At 40.3% G+C, this 24487-nt stretch overlaps 1 protein-coding gene across 3 annotated transcripts in view; it reads left to right on the top strand.

Moving 5' to 3' along the window:
• LOC124132928 (hemicentin-2-like) overlaps window positions 1–24487 on the top strand; it is a 62194-nt gene that overhangs the window by 21481 nt on the left and 16226 nt on the right. For 2 of the 3 annotated variants that reach the window (XM_048398460.1, XM_048398459.1), the window contains exons 3-14: window positions 869–1207; window positions 3350–3493; window positions 4019–4132; window positions 9365–9625; window positions 14411–14713; window positions 16579–16887; window positions 18150–18272; window positions 18907–18931; window positions 20521–20567; window positions 21442–21555; window positions 22026–22085; window positions 24315–24416. In XM_048398460.1, the coding sequence (XP_048254417.1) occupies window positions 869–1207; window positions 3350–3493; window positions 4019–4132; window positions 9365–9625; window positions 14411–14713; window positions 16579–16887; window positions 18150–18272; window positions 18907–18931; window positions 20521–20567; window positions 21442–21555; window positions 22026–22085; window positions 24315–24416 (1941 nt within the window). The remainder of the gene's footprint in view (window positions 1–868; window positions 1208–3349; window positions 3494–4018; window positions 4133–9364; window positions 9626–14410; window positions 14714–16578; window positions 16888–18149; window positions 18273–18906; window positions 18932–20520; window positions 20568–21441; window positions 21556–22025; window positions 22086–24314; window positions 24417–24487) is intronic. The other variant, XM_048398461.1, reaches the window with a different exon arrangement.

The following is a 24487-nucleotide window of genomic DNA, read 5'->3' as shown; positions in this document are numbered from 1 at the left end:
AATAGCCAGCAATTGAGTCTCAAACGACAGGTACTTTGTTTACCGAAGTTGGTGAAGAAAATCACCATCGATCAATCCTCATTGACATGTCATTACAGTTTACCAAGAACAAGAAACATTTTGCATATAACATACTTAACAGGTTAGTAGTCCGGTATTGATCCTGGGTAGAATAGGTCTTCAGCAACCCATGCTTGCCGTAAAAGGCGACAATGCTTGTCGTAAGAGTCGACTAACGGGATCGGGTGGTCAAGCTCGCTGACTTGGTTAATGCATGTCATCGTTTCCCAATTGCGTGGATCGATGATCATGGTGTCAATTACTGGATTGTCTGGTCCAGACTCGATTATATACAGACCGCCGTCATATAGCTGGAATATTGCCGAGTGTGGCTTTAAGCAACAAACAAAAAATAGGTTAGTTTGTTTGTTTGTTTGTTTGTTTGTTTGTTTGTTTGTTTGTTTGTTTGTTTGTATGTTTGAACAATTATTATAAGTACACTTATTATTGCATGTGGCTCATTTATTTCATGTGTGTGCGTACTTGGAAATAAAAGTATTCAAAGAGAATCTCACAACCAGCGCATCCTGACGTTACTCAGGGACGTAACCGTTGTTTGATATACTTCTTAATATACCATTTAATCTCCTTCTTGGTATACTTTTTAATACGCTTCGATATACTTTTGATGTAATACCTTTTGATATATCGTTTAAAAATCTGTTGATATACTTTTTGTTATATTTATGATATATTCTTACACATATACACATATACACAGTTTGACGCAGCATTTGAAATATATTTTGTGATAAACTTCAGCCTTATTTTCTATATAATTGTCAATATAATTTTGTCCTTCTTTCAGGTAATATTGATGCCGCCACATTAAGCATCAGTGGATCCACGCCCACGGCAGTAGCGTCAACGAGGGAAATAAGATTAACATGCAGTTATACACTCTCGACCAATGAAACCGCCACCACATTGACCTGGGAGGCCCCAGGTGGGGAATCTGTTTTGACATGGAACCTCTCATCTACGCATGCAACAACAAAATCTCATTGGACCTCCAGCACCTTCGGCACAAACGCATCGGCAGTACTGCCCCCGAATTACGTTACCACGACTTCGGGGGGCGTTTACAAATGTCGGTTAATTTCCACATTGGGAACCGAGACTGAAACTCAAACGGTTACCATTCAGTGTAAGTGCAGTCAGTTGGTAAGCTTTTATCCGCATCTAATAACTAAATAAAAGGATGTGAAGATGATAGAGAGAGGGTGGAGAGAGGAAGGTGTGGGGCGGGAGGGGTAGAGAGAGAGGGAGAGACAGAGCGGTTGGTAGTTGAAAGGAGAGGGTAGAAAGACCGATGGTAGGGGATGGGCTGAGAGAGGTGGGGTAGAGAGAGAGGAAGAGACAGAGCGGTTGGTAGTAAGACGGAGAGGGTAGAGAGACAGTGGGTAGGGGTGGGCTGAGAGGGGTGGGGTAGAGAGAGAGGAAGAGACAGAGCGGTTGGTAGTAAGACGGAGAGGGTAGAGAGACAGTGGGTAGGGGTGGGCTGAGAGGGGTGGGGTAGAGAGAGAGGAAGAGACAGAGCGGTTGGTAGTAAGACGGAGCGGGTAGAGAGACAGTGGGTAGGGGGTGGGTGGAGAGTGGTAGAGAGAGAGGAAGAGACAGAGTGGTTGGTAGTAAGAAGGAGAGGGGTACAGAGACAGTGGGTAGGGGTGGGTGGAGAGGGGTGGGGTAGAGAGAGAGGAAGAGACAGAGCGGTTGGTAGTAAGACGGAGAGGGTAGGGAGACAGTGGGTAGGGGGTGGGTGGAGAGTGGTAGAGAGAGAGGAAGAGACAGGGTGGTTAGTAGTAAGAAGGAGAGGGGTACAGAGACAGTGGGTAGGGGTGGGTGGAGAGGGGTGGGGTAGAGAGAGAGGAAGAGACAGAGCGGTTGGTAGTAAGACGGAGAGGGTAGAGAGACAGTGGGTAGGGGTGGGTGGAGAGTGGTAGAGAGAGAGGAAGAGACAGGGTGGTTGGTAGTAAGAAGGAGAGGGGTACAGAGACAGTGGGTAGGGGTGGGTGGAGAGGGGTGGGGTAGAGAGAGAGGAAGAGACAGAGCGGTTGGTAGTAAGACGGAGAGGGTAGAGAGACAGTGGGTAGGGGGTGGGTGGAGAGTGGTAGAGAGAGAGGAAGAGACAGGGTGGTTGGTAGTAAGAAGGAGAGGGGTACAGAGACAGTGGGTAGGGGTGGGTGGAGAGGGGTGGGGTAGAGAGAGAGGAAGAGACAGAGCGGTTGGTAGTAAGACGGAGAGGGTAGAGAGACAGTGGGTAGGGGGTGGGTGGAGAGTGGTAGAGAGAGAGGAAGAGACAGGGTTGTTGGTAGTAAGAAGGAGAGGGGTACAGAGACAGTGGGTAGGGGGTGGGTGGAGAGTGGTAGAGAGAGAGGAGGAGACAGGGTGGTTGGTAGTAAGAAGGAGAGGGGTACAGAGACAGTGGGTAGGGGTGGGTGGAGAGGGGGAGGGGTAGAGAGAGAGAGAGAGAAAGAGACAGGGCGGTTGGTAGTAAGAAGGAGAGGGGTAGAGATACAGTGGGTAGGGGTGGGTGGAGAGGGGGAGGGGGAGAGAGAGAGGAACAGACAGAGCGGTTGGTAGTAAGAGGGAGAGGAGTAGAGAGACAGTGGGTAGGGGGTGGGTAGAGAGAGAGAGAGAGAGAGGAAGAGACAGGGCGGTTGGTAGTAAGAAGGAGAGGGGTAGAGAGAAAGTGGGTAGGGTGTGGGAGAGGGGAAGTGGTAGAGAGAGAGGGGGGGAGAGACAGGGCGGTTGGTGGTAAGAGGAGAGGAGTAGAGAGACAGTGGGTAGGGTGTGGGTGACAGGGGGAAGTGGTAGAAAGAGAGGGGACATCATGTGAGGTGGTAGAGAGGTAGATGAAGGGTGGAGAGGGAACGAGGGGGAAAGAAGAAGAAGATGTATGAAAGGTATATGAATGAATGACTGATGACACCACGTGTTCGCGAAAAGGGGGAAGCATATCCTGCCCAGGTAGCCCCTACCACTCACACAACTTTCTTTATAAAAGTGTTCTTTGCTGCAAAAACGCCGCACTACTCCAGCCTGATAACCCTGAAATTTGGACGAGATAGACCATTGATTGATAGTGTTAGCAATGATCCACGGAATCTGGTTAAAACGCCCGCTATCAACATCTGTAACAAAACCTCTTTCCTCATGAAACTGTAATAAAGGATATTATTGTATCCACAAGACTACACATGTAGAAGCTACATTAGATCTGTGGTAAGTACATCCAGGTGGACGCCAATACGTCTTCACTGAGTGTTTTCGCCTTTGATATCTTTAGATAAACCAACCGTGACACTGAACTTTGCTGGGAGCCACGACGTCAACGAAGGCAAACCCCTATTTTTGACGTGCTCGGCATTGGCTGTACCGACGGCATCAATAAAGTGGAAGAAAGGGTCAACAAATCTGAGCGGAACCTCAGGTAAACTAAGGACCCGACTATTTGGTATTTTGGGGGAAGCTGGGATTTTATCGAAAAAAATAAATTGTTTCCGAAAACTCTTGAAAACAATAACTATATCAAGTAACCAGTCCCTAAAATCTCACAACTTGTCCAATCCACGACCTGTACAACCCACACCTGTCTTTTTAGAATAAATATGAAAATGAAATTTTGCAAAGTTAATGTCACTGGAAGATTTTGTCTTGGTCAACAATTCTTTTAATTAAATATAAGTTCCTTGGCCAAGTCGCCAAACACGCCGCAATTTGCGCTGAAGAGTTGCGTCCCTTATGCGTGACAGAATCCGATGTGGGTTTGTATCCCAGATTATCATGGATTTTTCACAGGTTTCAACAAATTGGTAAATTCCTGAGACCTGAATCAGTTAGAGCTTTCAACCCATATCAGCATATACGCCGGGAAATAACCCAAATACTGTTCAAGATGTTAAAACTCAGTTCATTCAGTCCTTGATAACGTTTAATAATTGATTATCTTTCGCAGTGAATAAGCCCAGTGCTGTACGAAGCGACGTGGGGACATACACCTGCACGGCTACTAACAATATGATCAGTGGAACAGGAACGGCGACGGCGACAGTAGCCGTCACCATAAACTGTATGTATGAATATGTACACAAGACAACAAATATAAGTAGGACCACCCATCTTCAAAGCAAAGCATTATTGCTATCGAGGTAGTCGTAATTCAACGTGATCGTCACCCGCCCGATGTGCATCGCGAGAATACTGTGTAGGTAAAGCACGAACATCGCGTAAGTATCGCAGGAATGACGCGTAGAACGTCGTAAGAACTGCGTGAGATTCGCATGGGTATCGCGTTCGCATCGCGAGAATACTGTGTAGGTAAAGCACGAACATCGCGTAAGTATCGCAGGAATGACGCGTAGAACGTCGTAAGAACTGCGTGAGATTCGCATGGGTATCGCGTTCGCATCGCGAGAATACTGTGTAGGTAAAGCACAAACATCGCGTAAGTATCGCAGGAATGACGCGTAGGACGTCGTAAGAACTGTGTGAGATTCGCATGGGTATCGCGTTCGCATCGCGTGACAAAATGGACTGAGAGGAATAAGTTAACGTAGTTCGTGTGTTGTCAGAGTGACTGTGTTACACCTTAGCCAGAACAGTATCTATTATATCATGACGGATTAGGCGGCTCGTCAACCAGTGGTTGACAGTGCGGGTGTTAACGTTGATCTTTGCAGTCAGGTATGACGTCACAGTTCATCGCGCGCACGACACAGAGCAACCTGCTTCAGCTTCCGCAGGAATACGATCCACATCAAGCTGTCATAAAGGCCAACATTTGCTTATATTTTGAATTAACGTCGTTTCTTACAGTAACTAGTCATATAAGTCGTGTTAGCTTTATGGAGGTGATCAATTCAAAGTGCTGGAGGTCATAGACATGTATTACGTTTGTGAAACCGGCGAACACGTGTATGGAGCCGACAAACCAATATTCAGGATCTAACCGAATAGGGATTCGACGTGCTGCAGTCTCTCTTTGAACTGTAGACAGTAACTGTCACAGTCAAATAGTGTGCGGAGCAAGCGTGAGTCTCACAACGTCAAGGCAAGTCCAAGAGAGACCACTATAACGTTAAAGTCCGGTTGAATGTTCGGTTGAAATGAGACCGTTAAGGCGTTTATGTCCGATCAAAGTGTGAACATTATGGCGTTTTATGTCCGATACAAGTGTGAACATTATGGTGATAATGTCCGGTCTAAGTGTGAACATTATGGCGATAATGTCCGGTCCAAGTGTGAACATTATGGCGATAATGTCCGGTCCAAGTGTGAACATTATGGCGATAATGTCCGGTCCAAGTGTGAACATTATGTCGATAACGTCCGGTCCAAGTGTGAACATTATGGCGACAATGTCCGGTCCAAGTATGAACATAATGGCGACAATGTCCGGTCCAAGTGTGAACATTATGGCGACAATGTCCGGTCCAAGTATGAACATAATGGCGACAATGTCCGGTCCAAGTGTGAACATTATGGTGATAATGTCCGGTCCAAATGTGAACATTATGGCGATAATGTCCGGTCGAAGTATGAACATAATGGTGACAATGTCCGGTCCAAGTGTGAACATTATGGTGATAATGTCCGGTCCAAGTGTGAACATTATGGCGATAATGTCCAGTCCAAGTGTGAACATTATGGCGATAATGTCTGGTCCAAGTGTGAACATAATGGCGACAATGTCCGGTCCAAGTGTGAACATTATGGTGATAATGTCTGGTCCAAGTGTGAACATTATGGCGATAATGTCCGGTCCAAGTGTGAACATTATGGCGATAATGTCTGGTCCAAGTGTGAACATTATGGTTATAATGTCCGGTCCAAGTGTGAACATTATGGTGATAATGTCTGGTCCAAGTGTGAACATTATGGCGACAATGTCCGGTCAAAGTATGAACATTATGGCGACAATGTCCGGTCCAAGTGTGAACATTATGGCGACAATGTCCAGTCCAAGTATGAACATTATGGCGACAATGTCCGGTCCAAGTGTGAACATTATGGCGATAATGTCTGGTCCAAGTGTGAAAATTATGGCGATAATGTCTGGTCCAAGTGTGAACATTATGGCGATAATGTCTGGTCCAAGTGTGAACATTATGGTGATAATGTCTGGTCCAAGTGTGAACATTATGGTGATAATGTCTGGTCCAAGTGTGAACATTATGGCGACAATGTCCGGTCCAAGTCTGAACATTATGGCGACAATGTCCGGTCCAAGTGTGAACATTATGGCGACAATGTCCGGTCCAAGTATGAACATTATGGCGACAATGTCCGGTCCAAGTGTGAACATTATGGCGATAATGTCTGGTCCAATTGTGAACATTATGGCGATAATGTCCAGTCCAAGTGTGAACATTATGGCGATAATGTCTGGTCCAAGTGTGAACACTATGTTGATAATGTCCGGTCCAAGTGTGAACATTATGGAGATAATGTCCGGTCTAAGTGTGAACATTATGGCAATAATGTCTAGTCCAAGTGTGAACATTATGGCGATTATGTCTGGTCCAAGTGTGAACATTATGGCAATAATGTCCGGTCCAAGTGTGAACATTATAGCGATAATGCCCGGTCCAAGTGTGAACATTATGGTGATAACGTCCGGTCCAAGTGTGAACATTATGGTGATAATGTCTGGTCCAAGTGTGAACATTATGGCAATAATGTCTAGTCCAAGTGTGAACATTATGGCGATAATGTCTGGTCCAAGTGTGAACATTATGGCGATAATGTCTAGTCCAAGTGTGAACATTATGGCGATAATGTCTGGTCCAAGTGTGAACATTATAGCGATAATGTCCGGTCCAAGTGACATCATTGTGGCAATAACGTCCGGTCCAAGTGTGAACATTATGGCGATAATGTCCGGTCAAGGTGTGAACATTATGGCAATAATGTCTAGTCCAAGTGTGAACATTATGGCGATAATGTCTGGTCCAAGTGTGAACATTATGGTGATAATGTCTGGTCCAAGTGTGAACATTAGCGCGATAATGCCCGGTCAAAGTGTGAACATTATGGTGATAATGTCCAGTCCAAGTGTGAACATTATGGTGATAATGTCCGGTCCAAGTGTGAACATTATGGTGATAATGTCCGGTCCAAGTGTGAACATTATGGTGATAATGTCCGGTCCAAGTGTGAACATTATGGCGATAATGTCTGGTCTAAGTGTGAACATTATGGTAATAATGTCCGGTCCAAGTGGGAACATTATGGCGATAATGTCCGGTCCAAGTGTGAACATTATGGCGACAATGTCCGGTCCATGTGTGAACATTATAGCGATAATGCCCGGTCCAAGTGACATCATTGTGGCAATAACGTCCGGTCCAAGTGTGAACATTACGGCGATAATGTCCAGTCCAAGTATGAACATTATGGCGATAATGTCCGGTCCAATTGCAAGTGACATCATTGTGGCAATAACGTCCGGTCCAAGTGTGAACATTATGGCGATAATGTCCGGTCAAGGTGTGAACATTATGGCGATAATGTCCGGTCCAAGTGCGAACATTATGGCGATAATGTCCGGTCCAAGTATGAACATTATAGCGATAATGTCTGGTCCAAGCGACATCATTGTGGCAATAACGTCCGGTCCAAGTGTGAACATTAAGGCGATAATGTCCGGTCCAAGTGTGAACATTATGGCGATAATGTCCGGTCAAGGTGTGAACATTATAGCGATAATGTTCGGTCCAGGTGTGAACATTATGGCCATAATGTCCGGACCAAGTGTGAACATTATGGTGATAATGTCCGGTCCAAGTGTGAACATTATGGTGATAATGTCCGGTCCAAGTGTGAACATTAGCGCGATAATGCCCCGTCCAAGTGTGAACATTATGGCGATAATGTTCGGTCCAGGTGTGAACATTATGGCCATAATGTCCGGACCAAGTGTGAACATTATGGTGATAATGTCTGGTCCAAGTGTGAACATTAGCGCGATAATGTCTGGTTCAAGTGTGAACATTATGGCAATAATGTCTAGTCCAAGTGTGAACATTATGGGGATAATGTCCGGTCCAAGTGTGAACATTATGGCGATAATGTCCGGTCCAAGTGTGAACATTATGGTGATAATGTCCTGTCCAAGTGTGAACATTATGGTGATAATGTCTTGTCCAAGTGTGAACATTATGGTGATAATGTCCGGTCCAAGTTTGAACATTATGGTGATAACGTCCGGTCCAAGTGTGAACATTATGGCGATAATGTCCGGTCCAGCTGTGAACATTATGGTGATAATGTTCGGTCCAAATGTGAACATTATGGCGATAATGTCCGGACCAAGTGTGAACATTATGGCGATAATGTCCGGTCCACGTGTGAACATTATAACGATAATGTCCGGTCCAAGTGACATCATTGTGGCAATAACGTCCGGTCCAAGTGTGAACATTATGGCGATAATGTCCGGTCCAGGTGTGAACATTATGGCGATAATGTCCGGTCCAGGTGTGAACATTATAGCGATAATGTCCGGTCCAAGTGACATCATTGTGGCAATAACGTCCGGTCCAAGTGTGAACATTATAGCGAAAACGTCCGGTCCAAGTGTGAACATTATGGCGATAATGTCCGGTACAAGTTAAGCTAATTTTCCGCCCCTATGTGGGAATATTCCGACATTAATATTTGGGTCAGGTGCGAACACTATTTTATATCCGAACTGTTCCTATGCAATGTACTGCATGTCGTACAAAACCAACTACTAAATTGTATCGGGTGGTCCGTCATTGTACGCGATAGTGTTGGACGTTGGTCATAATATCAATCACTGATTTTTTCCAGTCCGGATTCGACTGCGTACAGACAGCCGTGGTATTGATGGAATGTTATTTTTGATATTGAAAAAATATAATATTTAACTAATCATAAGCATTTCAACGATTTGACACCAGGAGCTTTAACCTATTACACCTGTGAAGATCTAGGTTAGAATTGATTTTCAGCAACCCATGCGTGCCGTAGGTCGACTAACGGGATCGGGTGGTCAACCTCGATGATGATCGCGTCCCTATGATTGCTGTGATTGTTGGTTCGAATCCGGTTCTCTCCGACTATGTTTCTAGGTTTGTCAGCACCATACCCGTGCTCTTGGCTTTCACCAAAATGGTAAACGTCTGGGACCTGCATCACTTCGGACTTTCTTCCCACATTAAGCTGACACGCCGTGATATAACTGGAATAATGTTAAAAGCGGCGTTAAACCCAATTCACTCACTCACTATTTACAGACCAAATAGTGGATCTATTTTCTTCTCGTCTTGTTCTACAGACCTAGACACCCCAAGTATGTCTATGACCGACACTACCGTGAAGGAGAACCAAACTATCACCATATCATGCAACGTTAGCAGCGTTCCAACTCCTACGCTAACTATCAGGGGACCAGTCTCAAGTCATAGAACACAAAACAGCAGATCAGCCTACAGAACCTTCAGGGCCGGGTGTTCAGATAAAGGAGCTCACCAGTGTCTTGCTACTAATGCAAACTTTTCGTCACCAAAGACGACCGAGAAAACACTGCGTGTATTGTGTGAGTATTTAGTTCATGGATATATGGCGGTATGAGTGAGTGACTGGGTGAGTGGGTTAGTGGATGAGTAAGTGAGTGAGTCAATCAGTGTATCAACCGCATCAACAGTTGCGTGATTAACTTGCAGCTTCACGTTATATCCAGGGCCCACTTGCATGACAGATTAAGAGCTTAGTTTCAGGAGTATTTAAAAAGGTGATGAGTACAGCATTTGTTTAATGGTGACAAAGGCACTAATTCGGCATTTTCTCATATTCAGTGTATAAACATCTGCATCTCTTTCATGTTACTGATTCCATATCACATTGACAACAGGGAAAATAATTATTGCTCTTGTTTACCTTAAATCCTATTGAAACCAAAGAAAATAATTATTGTTCGTCTGAACCTTGAATCACACTGACAACAAGGGAAATAACTATTGTTCTTCTTTACCTTAAGCCACACTGACAACAAGGGAAATAATTATTGTTCTTATTCACCCTATATCACACTGACAACAGGGAAAATAACTGTTGTTCTTATTCACCCTATATCATACTGACATAAAAGAAAATAACTATTGTTCTTGTTCACCCTATATCATACTGACATAAAAGAAAATAACTATTGTTCTTGTTCACCCTATATTACACTGACAACAAAGAAAAAAAATTGTTCTTATTCACCCTATATCATACTGACAACAAAGAAAATAACTATTGTTTTTATTCACCCTATATCATACTGACAACAAAGAAAATAACTATTGTTCTTATTCACCCTATATCATACTGACAACAAAGAAAATAACTACTGATCTTTTTCACCAAATATCATACCGACAACAAAGAAAATAACTTCTGATCTTTTTCACCCTATATCATACTGACAACAGAGAAAATAAATATTGATCTTATTCACCCTATATCACACTGACAACAAGGGAAAACAACTATTGTTCTTATTCACCCTATATCATACTGACAACAAAGAAAATAACTATTGTTCTTATTCACCCTATATCATACTGACAACAAAGAAAATAACTACTGATCTTTTTCACCAAATATCATACCGACAACAAAGAAAATAACTATTGTTCTTATTCACCATATATCATACTGACAACAAAGAAAATAAATATTGATCTTATTCACCCTATATCACACTGACAACAAGGGAAAACAACTATTGTTCTTATTCACCCTATATCATACTGACAACAAAGAAAATAACTATTGTTCTTATTCACCCTATATTATACTGACAACAGAGAAAATAACTATTGTTTTTATTCACCCTATATCATACTGACAACAAAGAAAAAAACTATTGTTCTTCTTCACCCTATATCTTACTGGCAGCAAAGAAAATAACTATTGTTCTTATTCGCCCAATATCATACTGACAACAAAGAAAATAACTATTTTTCTTATTCACCCTATATCATACTGACAACAAAGAAAATAACTATTGTTTTTATTCACCCTATATCATACTGACAACAAAGAAAATAACTATTGTTCTTATTCACCCTTTTTCATACTGACAACAAAGAAAATAAATATTGTTCTTATTCACCCTATATCATACTGACAACAAAGAAAATAACTACTGTTCTTATTCACCCTATATCATACTGACAACAAAGAAAATAACTATTGTTCTTAATCACCCTATATCATACTGACAACAAAGAAAATAACTATTGTTCTTATTCACCCTATATCATACTGACAACAAAGAAAATAACTATTCTTATTCACCCTATATCATACTGACAACAGGGAAAATAACTATTGTTCTTATTCACCCTATATCATACTGACAACAAAGAAAATAACTATTGTTCTTATTCACCCTATATCATACTGACAACAAAGAAAATAACTATTGTTCTTATTCACCCTATATCATACTGACAACAAAGAAAATAACTATTGTTATTCACCCTATATCATATTGACAACAAAGAAAATAACTATTGTTCTTATTCACTCTATATCATACTGACAACAAAGAAAATAACTGCTGTTCTTATTCACTCTATATCATACTGACAACAAAGAAAATAACTATTGTTCTTCTTCACCCTATGTCATACTGACAACAAAGAAAATAACTACTGTTCTTATTCAACCTATATCATACTGACAACAAAGAAAATAACTATTGTTCTTATTCACCCTATATCACACTGACAACAAAGAAAATAACTATTGTTCTTCTTCACCCTATATCATACTGACAACAAAGAAAATAACTATTCTTATTCACCCTATATCATACTGACAACAAAGAAAATAACTATTCTTATTCACCCTATATCATACTGACAACAGAGAAAATAAATATTGTTCTTATTCACCCTATATCATACTGACAACAAAGAAAATAACTATTGTTCTTATTCACCCTATATCATACTGACAACAAAGAAAATAACTATTGTTCTTATTCACCCTATATCATACTGACAACAAAGAAAATAACTATTCTTATTCACCCTATATCATACTGACAACAGAGAAAATAAATATTGTTCTTATTCACCCTATATCATACTGACAACAAAGAAAATAACTATTGTTCTTATTCACCCTATATCACACTGACAACAGGGAAAATAACTATTGTTCTTCTTCACCATATATCACACTGACAACAAAGAAAATAACTATTGTTCTTATTCACCCTATATCATACTGACAACAAAGAAAATAACTATTGTTCTTATTCACCCTATATCATACTGACAACAAAGAAAATAACTATTGTTCTTCTTCACCATATATCATACTGACAACAAAGAAAATAACTATTGTTCTTATTCACCCTATATCATACTGACAACAAAGAAAATAACTATTGTTCTTATTCACTCTTTATCATACTGACAACAAAGAAAATAACTATTGTTCTTATTCACCCTATATCATACTGACAACAAAGAAAATAACTATTGTTCTTATTCACCCTATATCATACTGACAACAAAGAAAATAACTATTGTTCTTATTCACCCTATATTATACTGACAACAAAGAAAATAACTACTGTTCTTATTCACTCTATATCCTACTGACAACAAAGAAAATAACTATTGTTCTTATTCACCCTATATTATACTGACAACAAAGAAAATAACTACTGTTCTTATTCACTCTATATCCTACTGACAACAAAGAAAATAACTACTGTTCTTATTCACCCTATATTATACTGACAACAAAGAAAATAACTACTGTTCTTATTCACTCTATATCATACTGACAACAAAGAAAATAACTATTGTTCTATTTCACCCTATGTCATACTGACAACAAAGAAAATAACTACTGTTCTTATTCACTCTATATCATACTGACAACAAAGAAAATAACTACTGTTCTTATTCACTCTATATCATACTGACAACAGGGAAAATAACTATTCTTATTCACCCTATATCATACTGACAACAGGGAAAATAACTATTCTTATTCACCCTATATCATACTGACAACAGAGAAAATAAATATTGTTCTTATTCACCCTATATCATACTGACAACAAAGAAAATAACTATTGTTCTTATTCACCCTATATCACACTGACAACAGGGAAAATAACTATTGTTCTTCTTCACCATATATCACACTGACAACAAAGAAAATAACTATTGTTCTTATTCACCCTATATCATACTGACAACAAAGAAAATAACTATTGTTCTTATTCACCCTATATCATACTGACAACAAAGAAAATAACTATTGTTCTTCTTCACCATATATCATACTGACAACAAAGAAAATAACTATTGTTCTTATTCACCCTATATCATACTGACAACAAAGAAAATAACTATTGTTCTTATTCACTCTTTATCATACTGACAACAAAGAAAATAACTATTGTTCTTATTCACCCTATATCATACTGACAACAAAGAAAATAACTATTGTTCTTATTCACCCTATATCATACTGACAACAAAGAAAATAACTATTGTTCTTATTCACCCTATATTATACTGACAACAAAGAAAATAACTACTGTTCTTATTCACTCTATATCCTACTGACAACAAAGAAAATAACTATTGTTCTTATTCACCCTATATTATACTGACAACAAAGAAAATAACTACTGTTCTTATTCACTCTATATCCTACTGACAACAAAGAAAATAACTACTGTTCTTATTCACCCTATATTATACTGACAACAAAGAAAATAACTACTGTTCTTATTCACTCTATATCATACTGACAACAAAGAAAATAACTATTGTTCTATTTCACCCTATGTCATACTGACAACAAAGAAAATAACTACTGTTCTTATTCACTCTATATCATACTGACAACAAAGAAAATAACTACTGTTCTTATTCACTCTATATCATACTGACAACAGGGAAAATAACTATTCTTATTCACCCTATATCATACTGACAACAGGGAAAATAACTACTGTTCTTCTTCACCCTATGTCATACTGACAACAAAGAAAATAACTACTGTTCTTATTCACTCTATATCATACTGACAACAAAGAAAATAACTACTGTTCTTATTCACTCTATATCATACTGACAACAAAGAAAATAACTACTGTTCTTATTCACCCTATGTCATACTGACAACAAAGAAAATAACTACTGTTCTTATTCACTCTATATCGTACTGACAACAAAGAAAATAACTACTGTTCTTATTCACTCTATATCATACTGACAACAAAGAAAATAACTATTGTTCTTCTTCACCCTATATTACACTGACAACAAAGAAAATAACTACTGTTCTTTTTTACAAGGTAAGCCACGTCAGCAGTCTAGCAGTCTGAAGAATGTGACAAAGAAGGTGAACGAGTCTGCATTATTCAGTGCCAACATAATAGCCGACCCTCTCCCTCAGTTCACGTGGAGCCACAAAGATCTGGATACTGGTCTCGTTACTAAAATACAGAACAGCTCTGGTCATTTTGAAATAATAAACAATGATTTGACGTCATCCTTGAACGTCACAGTTCTAAACGCTGACGATTACGCCGAGTATATTCTGGAGGTCAAGAATGGAGAAGGGGAGACTACTCTGAATTATCGGCTTAGATCTGAAAGTAAGAGCATTTCATATATCATTTCTAAAACAATTTCGAAATGAACTTCTAAAATCAAGCTGTATGGCAGATACTTTGAACGAATTCTGAAGTAGACCAGTTTTATCAGTGGACCTGGTCGAGTGAAAAAGTGAGTGAGTGAGTCGGGTTATTGCCACTTCCCACAATATTCCTGCCGATCACTGTCATCATGTACAGAAATTGATTTCAATCACTGAACCCGTGTGACGAATCGATGAACTAACATCCGGCTTCTAATACTCGTGTAACCATCATATGTATTTCAGAATGCCAGCTCAGTTGTACTAGCGGGAAGATTTCTTGCATTATTACGCTGAAATTCGATGGAGGGAAATCTCTATTTATCACAAGACACGCATATCACGACCAGCAATTACATTCAAACCGAATCGGACATCCAAACTGACCATTGGTCAGATGACAAAAGCGTATCCAAGCGTGTCACCCATGTGACTAGAACGTACAGGATGATAACGATGACAACTGCACGGCACATACTCGGGGATATCTTAGGGGTAGCTCTGTAGGTGAATTGTTTGCGCGTCTCTAATACTCGTGTAACCATCATATGTATTTCAGTATGCCTGCTCAGTTGAACTAACGAGAAGATTTCTTGCATTCTTACGACTTGAACGTACAGGATGATAACGATGACAACTGCACGGCACATACTCGGGGATATCTTAGGGGTAGCTCAGTAGGTGAATTGTTTGCGCGTCTCTCCCAGACTAGGTTCCCCACATGTGATGAGTCTATTCCTGGTATCCCCTTTCTGATAGTATGCACCACTATACTCCCAAGGGAGCTGACCGTGTAACTTATGATGGCACATGGTCCTGTGCACAGCGCTCTGCTCACAAATCAGGCAAAGTCTAGCAACGTCGGTCGCGAAGAATCCTTGGATGGGTGCTCGTATTCGGCAGCTTGACTTTTGGAATATGTTTCTAGAGCTTCGGTCCTTCCCCGCACATTTAGCACCTGAAGTTTATTCTTGGAAATACGCATCTGTTCACCCAGCCGTGAATGGGTATCCGCTGGGATCAGATAGTTAACCTCCAAGCGCTTCACTGGCAGCTTCGGTTATATACTCCCCAGGGGGCTGAGAAAAGGCAGTGCACGCTGATCCATTTGCCGGGGTAATAATGGCGTCGACGGATGGACTATAGTGCATTACAAATATCTATTTATCATTATCATAATTACATTATGCTTATATGTCACATGCTCTGTGATGTGCTGAGGTAGTAAGGAGGTTGAATAGTTTCCTCTTTTCTCAAAATACCTTGGTTCGATTCCCAACATGTTCGGAGACGATTCCGACCTGTGATATTGCTTGTGAAAACAACAGTTACTCACACACACGCTATAACCAATTGAAAGTGTGGCTGGTAGCTCAGTGATTAAAACATTGGCTTTTCACTGCGAACACCCGGTTTATTCATTGTATAATGTATGAGGCCTATTTCTGGTGTCTTCCGACGCTATATGCCTGGAATATTGCTGAAAGCGGTGTAAAACACCACTCACTCACACACTCAAGACTAAGCTACATGTAAGAAGACTGCATGTACATATATATAGACCCGTGATGATCCGAGGTAGAATAGGTCTTCATAGACCTATACTTGCCGTAAAAGGCGACTATGCTTGTCGTAAAAGGCGACTAACGAGATCGGGTTGATGCATGTCATCGATCCCCATTGCGTTGATCGATGCCTATGATGTCAATCACTGGATTGTCTTGTCCAGATTCGATTATTTACAGCCCGCCGTCATATAGCTGGAATATTGCTGAGTGCGGCGTTAAACAACAAACAAAAACATATATACGATCATGTCTTCAGCTGCACCATTCCGAGTGAGCACCTTGAAAAAGGCTAACGCGACAACCGACTCCATCACCGTGCTCTGGGCGTCGGCCTTCAATGGAGGAGCAACACAACAGTATTTCCTAGAGTACCAGACCACGGCGGACAGAGACAGTAGGGAGTGGACGCAGAAAACATCTGAAATTGAAGACCCTGGTCGGAAGAAATTTGTGTATGCCACCGTATCAGACATTCATCCTGCTAGAACCTACACCTTTAGAATATTCTCAAAAAACGTTTTTGGGAATAGTACACATTCCAATTATATCAACGTCACAACATCAGGTAGGAACAGGATTGTTATTCCACAACTGATCGTCGTTACAAATATTAATGGTGGTTATACCTTTACTTGGCACATAGTGCTTTTTCTCAGCACATAATTCCGTTGGTTTGTCTGCAAAATGTTTCATTCGACCAGACAAACCAAGGGTTGATATTACGAGCAATCAAGTGCACCTACGCCATCGGGGTACTATGACACGCAATCAACCAAGTCACCGAGTCTGACCACCTTATCCAATAAGACGTCTCTTGGGACCAGTACAGGTTACCGGGAACCAGTGCTAACCCGGAGTCACATTCTTGTTTTTTGTGTGACCTTTTTGAGTTAGAACTCTAAGGATGTGATATACATCTACATTGAAATCCTTTTAACTCGGGACACCATCAACTCGACATATCGTCTTACACATTGTAATCTTTATACCAGGCAAAATCTTTAGCAGCACCAAAATTACTTTTGTGTCGAACTACTGCTGACTCGAAATAGGTTCGATAATCTCCAGTACTTCGAAAAAACAGTGTGTCACTGTATGTTCGAAAGAACAGTCAATGAATTGTCTTGTTGTTTGGAACGATGATCAATAGGTCTTGAATTGGTAGTTCGAATGATTGTATTCATTTGCTTTCAAAGTTATAATAATCGTAGTGCACTTGTAGAAGGGCCATTACATGAATTATCTTGCTGTTTGGAACGATGATCAGTTGTTCTTGTATTGATACTTTGAATGTTTGCATTCATTTGCTTTCGAAGTTATATTAATTGTATTTCTTACGTAGAACGACCATAACATGAATTATCTTGCTGTTTTGAACGATGGTCAATTGTTCTTGGAGTGATTGTTTGAATGTTTGCATTCATTTGCTTTCGAAGTTATATTAATTGCATTGCTTACGTAGAACGACCATAACATGAATTATCTTGCTGTTTTGAACGATGGTCAATTGTTCTTGGAGTGATTGTTTGGATGTTTGCATTCATTTGCTTTCGAAGTTATATTAATTGCATTGCTTACGTAAAAGGACCATAACATGAATTATCTTTCTGTTTGGAAGTTAACGATGATCAGTTGTTCTTGTATTGATAATTTGAATTATTGTATTCATTTGCTTTCGAAGTTATAATAATTGTATTGCTTAAGTAGAACGACCATAACATGAATTATCTTGCTGTTTTGAACGATGGTCAATTGTTCTTGGAGTGATTGTTTGGATGTTTGTATTCATTTGCTTTCGAATTTAAATTTATTGTATTGCTTCTCCAGAAGTACCACAGCAGTTAACGGTCGGGGCTGGAATTGGAATAGGCTTGGTAATAAGCCTCCTTTTGGTAGCAATAATCGCTGGCTGCTTTGTGCTGTATGTTAAAAAGATTCGACCAATGAGACGTAAGTACAACGTATAATTTTACACATTACCATAAGGGGAGATTGGTTGTGTGTAATACTAGTAACTATCCGATATTTGCACATGTGCATTATAGCAATTCTTAATGATGATTTGTCATTTAAATCCATATGACGTCACAGTGCTTCATTGTTGAAAAAATACGATATGACAACCATTAATCATGACGTCACAAAAAACGATTCCATGGCGTCATCTGATAAATAGGCTGCTTTCAGGGAAGTTTCTCTTAAGGGTTTACATTTCAATTCTCCTCATTTTCTCGCCTTTGACAATATTCCTAATAAACATGGCATCACAGCATGTCATAACCAATTCTAAAGAATGGTAATGCGATATGTGGATCAACAATCATCAATGATAATTTTGGGGACTTCTGCTAACATTTATATCTTACCTTGCCCATGCTTTGAAGGGGCTCCTATTATCTTTGCAGAACTGCGTCACTTATTCTTAAGTCTGTTGTGATCTTGTAATCTTGCGCCATACCTATGATCTGACTTTGTACCAACACTAACACCCGTCGGATTGTCTACGAGCACTAAGTGCACCCTGATATAACGGAAATAAGGTTCAAAACCTACTCACTCATTCTTGGTTTTTCTACTTTTGCAGGGAGGGCAACGGACAAAACTGACCTGTAAGTTCACATGCATATATACTTTAACCCATGATGTAGGGGGGAATGTTTCCTTTAACTTCAACCCACGATGTGGATGGAATGTTTCCTTTAACTTTGACCCATGATGTGGATGGAATGTTTCCCTTAACTTTAACCCATGATGTAGATGGAATGTTTCCTTTAACTTTAACCCATGATAAAGATGGAATGTTGCCTTTAACTTTAACCCTTGATGTAGATGGAATGTTTCCTTTAACTTTAACCCATGATGTGGATGGAATGTTTCCCTTAACATTAACCCATGATGTGGATGGAATGTTTCCCTTAACTTTAACCCATGATGTAGATGGAATGTTTCCCTTAACTTTAACCCATGATGTGGATGGAATGTTTCCTTTAACTTTAACCCATGATAAACATGGAATGTTTCCTTTAACTTTAACCCATGATGTGGATGGAATGTTTCCCTTAACTTTAACCCATGATGTGGATGGAATGTTTCCTTTAACTTTAACCCATGATAAACATGGAATGTTTCCTTTAACTTTAACCCATGATGTGGATGGAATGTTTCCTTTAACTTTAACCCATGATGTAGATGGAATGTTTCCTTTAACTTTAACCCATGATAAAGATGGAATGTTTCCTTTAACTTTAACCCATGATGTGGATGGAATGTTTCCTTTAACTTTAACCCATGATGTGGATGGAATGTTTCCTTTAACTTTAACCCATGATGTGGATGGAATGTTTCCTTTAACTTTAACCCATGATGTGGATGGAATGTTTCCTTGGACTTTAACCAATGATAAAGATGGAATGTTTCCTTTAACTTTAACCCATGATGTAGATGGAATGTTTCCTTGGACTTTAACCAATGATAAAGATGGAATGTTTCCTTTAACTTTAACCCATGATGTAGATGGAATGTTTCCTTTAACTTTAACCCATGATGTGGATGGAATGTTTCCTTTAACTTTAACCCTTGATGTCGGTGGAATGTTTCCTTGGACTTTAACCCATGATGTGGATGGAATGTTTCCTTTAACTTCAACCCATGATGTGGATGGAATGTTTCCTTTAACTTCAACCCTTGATGTGGATGAAATGTTTCCTTTAACTTTAACCCTTGATGTCGGTGGAATGTTTCCTTGGACTTTAACCCATGATAAAGATGGAATGTTTCCTTTAACTTTAACCCTTGATGTCGGTGGAATGTTTCCTTGGACTTTAACCCATGATAAAGATGGAATGTTTCCTTTAACTTTAACCCATGATGTAGGTGGAATGTTTCCTTTAACTTTAACCCTTGATGTCGGTGGAATGTTTCCTTTAACTTTAACCCTTGATGCAGGTGGAATGTTTCCTTTAACTTTAACCCTTGATGCAGGTGGAATGTTTCCTTTAACTTTAACCCTTGATGTAGGTGGAATGTTTCCTTTAACTTTAACCCTTGATGTCGGTGGAATGTTTCCTGTGACTTTAACCCATGATGTAGGTGGAATGTATCAAACAGAAAGCCAACAAACTGCACCCCTCAGTGATCATCTAAGTGTTAATGATTTAGTTTGGGTGCGACTCACTCTTTGTTTTGTTTTAATTTTTAGAAAGATTAACAACCCAGAATACGATCCTCAATCAGTGGACAATCCAGGTATGTCAACAGGTATACAACCACCTCTCAAGGTATGTCAACACATGTACAAAAACCTGATTCTCCGGGTATGTCAACACGTATACAATCATCTGATTCTCCGGGTTTATAAACACAGGTACAAGCACCTTATTCTCAAGGTATGTCAACACGTATACAATCACCTGATTCTTAAGGTATGTCAACACATGTACAACCAACTGATTCTCCAGGTATGTAAACACAAGTATAATCACTATATTCTCCAGGTATATGAACACAGGTATACCCACTTAGTTCTCAAGGTATGTCAACACGTATACAACCACCTGATTCTCCATGTATGTCAACATGCCTCAACGAAGTCAGCGAGCCTGACAACCCGATCCCGTCAGTCACCTCTTACGTTGGTTGGTTGGTTGGTTGTTTAACGCAGCACTCAGCAATATTCCAGCTATATGACGGCGGTCTGTAAATAATCGAGTCTGGACCAGACAATTCAGTGATTGATATCATGAGCATCGATCCACGCAATTGGGATCGATGACATGCATCAACCAAGTCAGCGAGCCTGACTACCCGATCCCGATAGTCGCCTCTTACGACAATCACCGTCGCCTTTTACGGCAAGCATGGGTTGTTGAAGACCTATATTCTACCCCAGAATCTTCACGGGTCTCCTCTTGCGACAGGCATGGGTTGCTGAACATCAATAGCTGTTGTCATGGGACTGTAACAAACACTAGCAGAAGATGATCGAGTTTATTTCATGTGATAAAATATGTGCATGTATCTCGGAAAACACAAAAAAAATGTGTCAGAAAATAAACACATGATGCTAATTAAAACTTGCTATATTCCAGGTGTTTATATGTATATTCTCATGTTTACCTAGACACGTCCAATTATTCTCACCTGGAGGTAAACACCCGTGTCAGGGATTCGCCGGAGACATATGATGACTTAAATGGGGCTCCCGTATACCAGAACTTCAACCGCGCACAAAATAGTAAGTGAGTGAATGAGTGACTGGTCATTTGGTACGCGCATTTTGGGCAGTATTTCAGCTACATCATATGTGCAGTTTAATATTGGAGGAAAGAGTATGGGCATTTGTAGTTCTTAGACATTAATCGCTTGTTGAAACCCACAAGTACGGTTTTGTGCTGACAAAGCAAAATTGTTAATCAAGACGAACCAGGATTCGAACCCAGATCAGAGTTTTCCGTCGTGCCTAAGGGACGCAACTCGAATTGCGCACCTGATACGACTCGGCCTCTTAACACCCTTCTAAGAATGCTAACTAGCTATACTAATGTTCATCATGATGATGATGGTAATGGCGATGACTATGATGATGATGATGATGGTAATGACGATGATGATGACGACGACGACGGCGATGATGATGATGACGACGACGACGACGACGATGATGATGATGATGGTAATGATGATGATGATGATGATTCATTGCAGATCCAGCAGATGCCGTCTCGCCTGATGTTTATGAGAACGTCTCTCATTTTAAAGAAGCTGGTAAGCTTGAAACAAACAATGACATGTTTTTTTAATTATCGTCATAGTTTTCCTGAACGAAACCTAACGTCAATTCATTTATGAAACAGCCACATTTACCAAAACGGAACTACACGTTTCTACACATTGGTTTAATTTCTCACAACCCAGCAGGGACGATGCCCTGAACCTGCTGGGTACCCATGTTTATAACCTAAGTGAGTGAGTATGGTTTTACGCCGCTTTTAGCAATATTCAAGCAATATCACGGCGGGGGACACCAGAAATGTGCTTCACACATTGTACCCATGTCGTGAATCGAAACCGGGTTTATGACCTAAACATAAACTAGTTAACGAATACAGTTCATTTTGCTATTGTCACTGCCTGACAAAGAGCCTTACGTTTTTCGCCATGAATTATCATGCTGGTGTATGACAATGCTCCCAAGGTCGGACTAAATTTGCAAAATTCAGAATGTTTCGATATTGTACAAGCTGTTGACATGACTTAAAACCAAATTCCCATGAAAAGTTGATTTTGTTGGGACAAATACTTGCAGGCCTGTTATCCCTTTCCACCAAAGCATTTAGAATTTTATCCGTTATTTAACTTTTGAATAGGTTCCTAATGGTGTCAAAGATTAAATCGTGAAGATTCTGGGGTAGAATAGGTCTCCGGCAACCCATGCTTGCCGTGAAAGGCGACTATGCTTGTCGTAAGAGGCAACCAACGGGATCGGGTGGTCAGGCTCGCTGACTTGGTTGATGAATGTCATCGATCCCAATTGAGTGGATCGGTGCTCATGATATCAATCACTGGATTGTCTGGTCCAGACTCGACAATTTACAGACCGCCGTCATATAGCTGGAATATTACTGAGTGCGGCGTTAAAGAACAAACAAACAAACATAGTCGCTATATCCGTGCGTCACATGTTGTACGCGATGCACGTTTTACATTTATTAATCGTGTCATTCAACCGGTGTGCTCAAAGTAAGCTACAGTTACGTGATTCTTGTGTGAATCATACACCTTAAACCTTCGGCTTCAGAACATGACTCCTCACATGGGTTCGCGTGTCTTTTCAGGCGAAACAATTGACTTGCCTTTGCATGTGTTTGTGACAGGTAGGGCAGGATACGTTTAGTTTTTCGCGAACATGTGGTATCATCACTATTCGATCGTGATTCATAAACACATTAATAAATAACGTTTAATATCCTTCTCTGTCACTGTGTAAAATACTTTCTGTCCTTGACCGCGAGATTTTTAACAACGTAAATTGTAGGGTTCGAGTCAGCGTCGGCGTACAATTTTGAACGTACTCTCGGTATCGGGGAGTAACTACTGGAAAGTTTATAACGTGATATTTCAAAACATTAGCTGTCCGTGTATATAAAATAGAAGCGGCAAAACCCTTTCCACATTCATAAGAAATGTCTGCTAAAAGCAGAGTCGATTGTACGATTCCGACTACATCATAAGCATGCTTGTGAATAAGTATCAGGGTTGATAGCAGGTGTTTGCGAAAAGGTGAGCGTATACTGCTCCACCGGTTGCACATGTCACAAATACATGCAAAGGCAAGCCAACTAGCTATTTACGGAGACATATGGTACAAGTCAAACTACTTATCATTTTTGTCAGTGAAAAATACAGGGACTGGTCGGCTCCGAGTCAGAATACTCTGAGTAGGGTATTCATGTTAAACTGGGGCATGGTATCTCAGTGGGCTAGCACTATAAAACTGGCATTAGTCAGACCTAGTACAAGCAATCGCATGAACGCACACACGCACACACGCACGCACGCACGCATGCATGCAAACACACGTGCATTCACATCTCTTGAAAAGTGTAGTAATATTGAAAGCGACGATAAAACCCCCGATGAATGTAAAGAGTTTACCTCCGATCCACGTTTTGTTGACGTTAATACACAAAGCTGGCTACTTCCTGTTGCACTTGACATGGAAGCAAAGGCGAAAGTAAGACCCTTCAATATTTCCGGTTTGTATAAATAATCGAGTCTGGACCAGACAATCCAGTGATTGATATCATCGATCAACGCAGTTCAGATAGGATGACATGCATCAACAAAGTCAGCGAGCCTGACCACCCGATCCCGTTTGTCGCCTCTTGCGACAATCATAGTCGCCTTTTACGGCAAGCATGGGTTGCTGAAGACCTATTCTACCCCGGATCTCAGTAAAACATGTTTTCCACTCATACGATTTTGATATTTCAGAACAAGAGCCAAACAAAAAACACCCGAAAAAGAAAAATAAGAAAGAGAAAAAAGGAAAATCAAAAGACCGACGCGAGGCTTATGAGAATACCGCTGCACATGGTAAAAGTCATATCCTTGAAATATATAATTCCCCAGATATACTCTCTATATATGCTTCCCTGTATGTATTC

This window comes from Haliotis rufescens, unplaced genomic scaffold (assembly GCF_023055435.1).
Source record: "Haliotis rufescens isolate VD_foot unplaced genomic scaffold, xgHalRufe1.0.p SCAF_18, whole genome shotgun sequence".
Classification (NCBI taxonomy): domain Eukaryota; kingdom Metazoa; phylum Mollusca; class Gastropoda; order Lepetellida; family Haliotidae; genus Haliotis; species Haliotis rufescens.
Note: the sequence above shows the minus strand (reverse complement) of the source record. Positions and strands in the feature narration are given on the sequence as shown.